General features: G+C 47.9%; 1 protein-coding gene across 1 annotated transcript; it reads left to right on the forward strand.

Moving 5' to 3' along the window:
- Window positions 1-2,142: 2,142 nt before the first annotated feature.
- On the forward strand, window positions 2,143-4,117 carry LOC121443711 (NADH dehydrogenase [ubiquinone] 1 beta subcomplex subunit 11, mitochondrial). Its single transcript, XM_041645516.1, has 3 exons — window positions 2,143-2,381; window positions 3,592-3,722; window positions 3,899-4,117. The coding sequence occupies exons 1-3, from the start codon at window positions 2,181-2,183 to the stop codon at window positions 4,020-4,022; spliced, it is 456 nt and encodes a 151-aa protein (XP_041501450.1). The 5' UTR covers window positions 2,143-2,180; the 3' UTR covers window positions 4,023-4,117.
- The last annotated feature ends 877 nt before the right edge of the window (window positions 4,118-4,994 follow it).

Raw genomic sequence — 4,994 nt, forward strand, 5'->3', positions numbered from 1 at the left:
CCTCCCCATCGGTCAAGGTATCATTTCATCCTCCCAACAAGATGTTAGCTATACCCTAACAAGGCAGATAGAAACTTTGAAAGGCTTTTGGAGGGAGGGAGGGAAGGAGGGAATGTGTGTAGGGGCTAACTTGGCAACAAGACAGCTGCCACCTCCCTGGGCTCCTGGCCAACAGAGCTCTGGTCCTCATATGGCAAGTGGCTCAGCCATGATGTGACGTGCAGCCAGGTCCCCAGGTGGATCCCTCTCCCCAGGGATCATAGGCCAAGTTTTCAAGAGGCAAAAGAGGCCTCTTTCTGAAGCGGTTCCAAAACATCTTGTTCTACAGAGTTGAAAGGAGCAGTCACTTCATCCAACTTTTGGGGCTGCCTCAAGAAGTACAAGTCCTGAGAGTGATGTGACCCAACCAGGGATGGGAATTATCCCTGAATCTTCAGCTGCCACCCACTGTACAGGAACCAAGGAAAGCAAGGCCTAACACTAGGCTGCCACCACACCTTTCCTTCAAGTTCCTATTTTCTCTTCCACCTCAAACCACAAGAAACCAGCTAACTGCTCCCAGATGGGGGAAAACAGTTAACCAGGAACCCTAATGGCTGAGAACCTGATGCAAAGCCCTCAATGGCAAAAGGGTGAGTCAAACATTGTCATATACACAGCACAGAGAAGAATCAAAGTTACCGGCGAGCCCCCAAATAACCAAGGGCCAAGATCACAGAAGGTAACCCACAAGAGACATAAATAAACAATTCCCCTTTTAATATTTGAATGTCAGTGTCAAATACAACTCTCAAAAGAATAAAAGTCGCATCTATATTTCTCTATCCACCTCACCCTTCCCAGCATTCAATAAATAGGTTGGGGTCGGCCAGTAACACGACAGTTTCCTGACCGATAAGGACTGGAGGTCAGAGACACACTCCAAGGATAAAAACCATAGTCACTTTCTCTCTCCGCGCTCGCCACCCCCCATCCCCGCCACAGAAATGAATAGAGGCTGCAACCAGAGTATTTCCGCGTGGATAATAAGTAACACAGGACACAGCCAGCACACCCCTGCTCTTAGAATACCCCCGCAAAGTCGCAGACACGCACTTCCAAAAAATAAAAGTTCGATGGAGCAAACATAGTAAGTCCCGGTACCCCACTCCCATCTGTCCCTCCCTTCCCCCACCCTCGTGCACCCATCCCGTGTTCCAATCGCGCACGCGCTTTTGCTTTCATAAGAAAAAGTGGGGGGACACCCTCTCTCAGGTGCATCCCTCAGCTTTGTGAACCCCGAAGTGTGCAGTCCGTCCCCGCGCCTCTTCTATGTTTACCGCACCACCACCCCCTGGCGCACGCCCCGCTCCCTTACCTCGGCCCCCACCACCCGAAACAGCGCTCACCTTCCCGGCCCGGGCTGTCAAGGGAGGGCCCCCAGGCATCACCTCCGCCAGCCGTCACCTCTCCAGAACTGCTAGTTCAACGGGAGCCGATTGCGTGCAACAACTAAGTCCAAGGCTAGTGGCAAAAGAGGGGAAAGGGGGAGGGGAGACGCGCCCGACGCGCAGCCCTCCCAAGGAAACTCAGTGCCGCCTTCTTCCAGCCGGCTGCAGTCACTGACACAAAATGGCGATGAGGAGACGGGAGCCTGCGCTCCGACCTCCATCCACCTACTGAGGGAGCGCGCTCTGGCTGGCTTTGACGATTGGTTGCTGTCCGCCATGGGCTGGTCCTGGCCTTCTCTGATTGGCAAGCATATGCTACCTCCCCATTCCGTGAGAACACCCCGGGAGTCCAGAAAAAGAGTAGCTATTGGCTACCACTATGAGGCCCGCTTTTTAGAGCTTGCTTTGCCATGAAGTTGAAAGACAAGCAAAAGCCCACCTCTTTCCCCACAAGGCCTTCTAAATGTCACTACTTTCTTCTTATGAAGAAAATAAACAGACCTTTCAAGACTAAATTTCTCCCAGCGTGACAGAAAGGATAAAGTTGATTTGATGACAACACGACGTGGGAAGCAAAACAGAGTCCTCACCTTGCCACGCTTGAAAACAAACTTAGAACAAGGATCTATTTAGCGAGGTGAGGGCGGAGCGACAAAAATCGCGCTGGGATCAACCGCGCAGCTGCGCACTTCGCATTTCCGTGTCTCCCCCCCCCCCCCCCCCATCCCCGACTCAGCCTCACAAGCTGTCATGGCGGCCAGGCTGTTAAGTTTATACGCTCGCCGGCTTTTGGCAGCAGCGGCTATACGAGAGCTCCCGGCTGCCCGCGTTCGCTGGGAGTCCTCCAGGGCTGTAATCTCCCCGTCTGCTGTGGAGAGAAAGCGGTCACAAGAACCGACCACACTCTGGCAGGAGGACCCAGAACCCGAGGACGAAAACCTCTACGCGAAGGTGAGAGGGAGTGGGAAACGGGTTGCCGCAGGGGCCAATCCGGGACCAAGCAGACCGCTGTCGAAGAGATCGTTCTCCAGCTCGAGGCTTGCTCCGGAAACAAGATCTTTAAAGATTCATAGTTTTGACTTGTTTTCCCCTTTTTTGTTTTGTTATCTTCGGTCTACGACTCAAAGGAGGATTTGCTTTGCTTGTAGACAGAAATCACACTTAAAGTGGGCAGTGCCCAAAGCGCATTAAAAATCAGGATAATCCTAAATTCTGGGATGGCATGTGCTCGGTTCCTGTGTAAACACTTTATATCTATGTTCAAAAACAGCATGATTTTGAGGTAGACGCTACTACTGTTACCATTATGCAGATGAGGATACCGAAACAATTAAGTTGCTTGCTCAAGATCACATAACTTAAGTAGGAAGTGGAGCTGATTTTTGAATTTAGGACTATTTGAATTCCCGTGCTTTATGAATAACAGAGACCCTGGAGTCAGACACCGTGGGTTGAAATTTATTCACTTGTATGACCTTGGGCAGGTAGTTTATAGTCTTTTGCTGCCTTAGTTTCTTTGTAGAGTGAGAAAAGTAATAGGACACCTGAAATGGAACTGCTTCATATGATTAAATGAGTCAGAATGGTTCAACAGCTCCGGCCACTTCAGAAGTACTCAGAATTAGAAGATGTTTATTATTACCATTTGCACCTTACTAGGATATGTGAGGTTTGTGTATTTGAAAAGGCCTGGTGTATAAGTATTTCATCAACACTAACCTCTGGTTGAGGGGCTTAAATATATAGAGTGCTATAGGGTAAGTGGACCCATAGGAAATTACCAACATTCAGCCATTTTTAAACCTTTATAAATAGCACTTCCCAAGGGTACAACTTAACAGACAGGGTGATTAGGTAATGTTTCCCAAACAAGTAGGTGAAGCCAATTACTCCTTTGGAAATAAAGTTAAAACCTTGGATGAGGGGAGGGGCATGGATCCAGCTCTGATTAGATTTAGAGGAAGCACTTTCTAGGTAGAGGGGGGAAGAGCAAATACCAAAGCCCTTTGTTGGGAAGGAACTTCACAAGCTAAGAATAGGAAAGATTTTAGTGAGGAATAAGAAGTTGGTTTGAGGGCAGATTAGAGACCAGACCATGCAGGGCCAGCATATATTTTTATTATGCGGGAGGAAACCCTTATTGATCTTTACCTCTCCTTAGAACCCAGACTTTCACGGCTATGACCAGGACCCTGTGGTGGACGTCTGGAACATGCGAGCTGTCTTCTTCTTTGGTTTTTCCATCGTCCTGGTCTTTGGTACCACTTTTGTGGCATATCTGCCTGACTACAGGTATGGGGTTTTCCAAGAGAGCAGAGTGAGTAGAAGCAGGAGCAAGGGTAAAGGTTGAAGGAGTCTCTGGCCAGAATCTTTGCCCTGCATTGATTGGTGGGGTATGGAGTGCTAAGGAGGGGAACTGGTGTCTAGTGAGGCTCTCTCACATAGATCATGCCTGTTGCTGCTTCTAGGATGCAAGAGTGGGCCCGCCGGGAAGCTGAGAGACTTGTAAAATACCGAGAAACCAACGGTCTCCCCATCATGGAATCCAACTGTTTTGATCCCAGCAAGATCCAGTTACCAGAAGAAGACTGATGAATTACTGAGTGGGCTTAAAAAGCGCTACTTTGTCTTCCCTGCCTGTTATCCTTCTGGTTTCTCAGAGTACCTTATTAAAGGGATTGAAAGAATGATTGGTTATTGTTGCTTTTGTTATGGAAGAAATTTATGAAAGTGTGACAAGCCTTACTAGGGCCACTGCTGCCTTTCTTGTTTGTCTAGAGCTATGCAACACTAAAGTTTGGTGGCTTAGTACTCTATTCCATGGCTCCATGGGCTGCACAGTTAGGGGATTTGGCTCCTCTAGGATCCCAGGTGGCTGCTGTTAGGTAGTAGCTAGTGCTAGAGTCATCTGAAGCACATCTGGTCTGTACAGCCAATGTTTCTGAAAAAACAAACATGTCTGGCACTTCAGTCTTCAGCGTAGTAACCTGGGCTGCTTATAGCAGTGGTTCTCAATCTTCCATATTCTGCCAACCTTTTAATACAGTTCCTCATTGTGGTGACTCCCCCCCCCACCATAAGATTGCTTTTGTTGCTACTTCATAACTGTAATTTTGCTACTGTTACAAATCGTAATGTAAATATTTTTGGAGATAGAAGTTTGTCAAAGGGGTTGTGATCCACAGGTTTAGAACTATCTTAGAGGGTAGTTGAAGGTTCTAGATGGAGATCCAGCATTTAGGAAAAAATTGACAATAACTATTTCTACAAAAAAAACTAGCACACTATAATCTTTCTACATTTGAATATGTGCTGAAATAACTGGTGGGCCACAGCAGAGGTTTTCCATTGCTGGGTGTGGGTATTTGGCTCCCCCCGGCTTTCTCTGCTTCTCTCTGGGGTTTGTGGCTTCTCTGCTTTCATCTTGTGTGTTGGCTGAATGCTTCTCTTTTCCCTTCTAATCTAATTATGGATGGTCTCCAACTTGACATACATGTAGACTAGGGTTGTAGCTCAAGGTTAAAATACTTGCTGAGTATGCTGTAGGTTCCATCCCAGCACCAA

This window comes from Microtus oregoni, unplaced genomic scaffold (genome assembly GCF_018167655.1).
Source record: "Microtus oregoni isolate MIOR12 unplaced genomic scaffold, Mior012 000112F_006, whole genome shotgun sequence".
Classification (NCBI taxonomy): Eukaryota; Metazoa; Chordata; class Mammalia; order Rodentia; family Cricetidae; genus Microtus; species Microtus oregoni.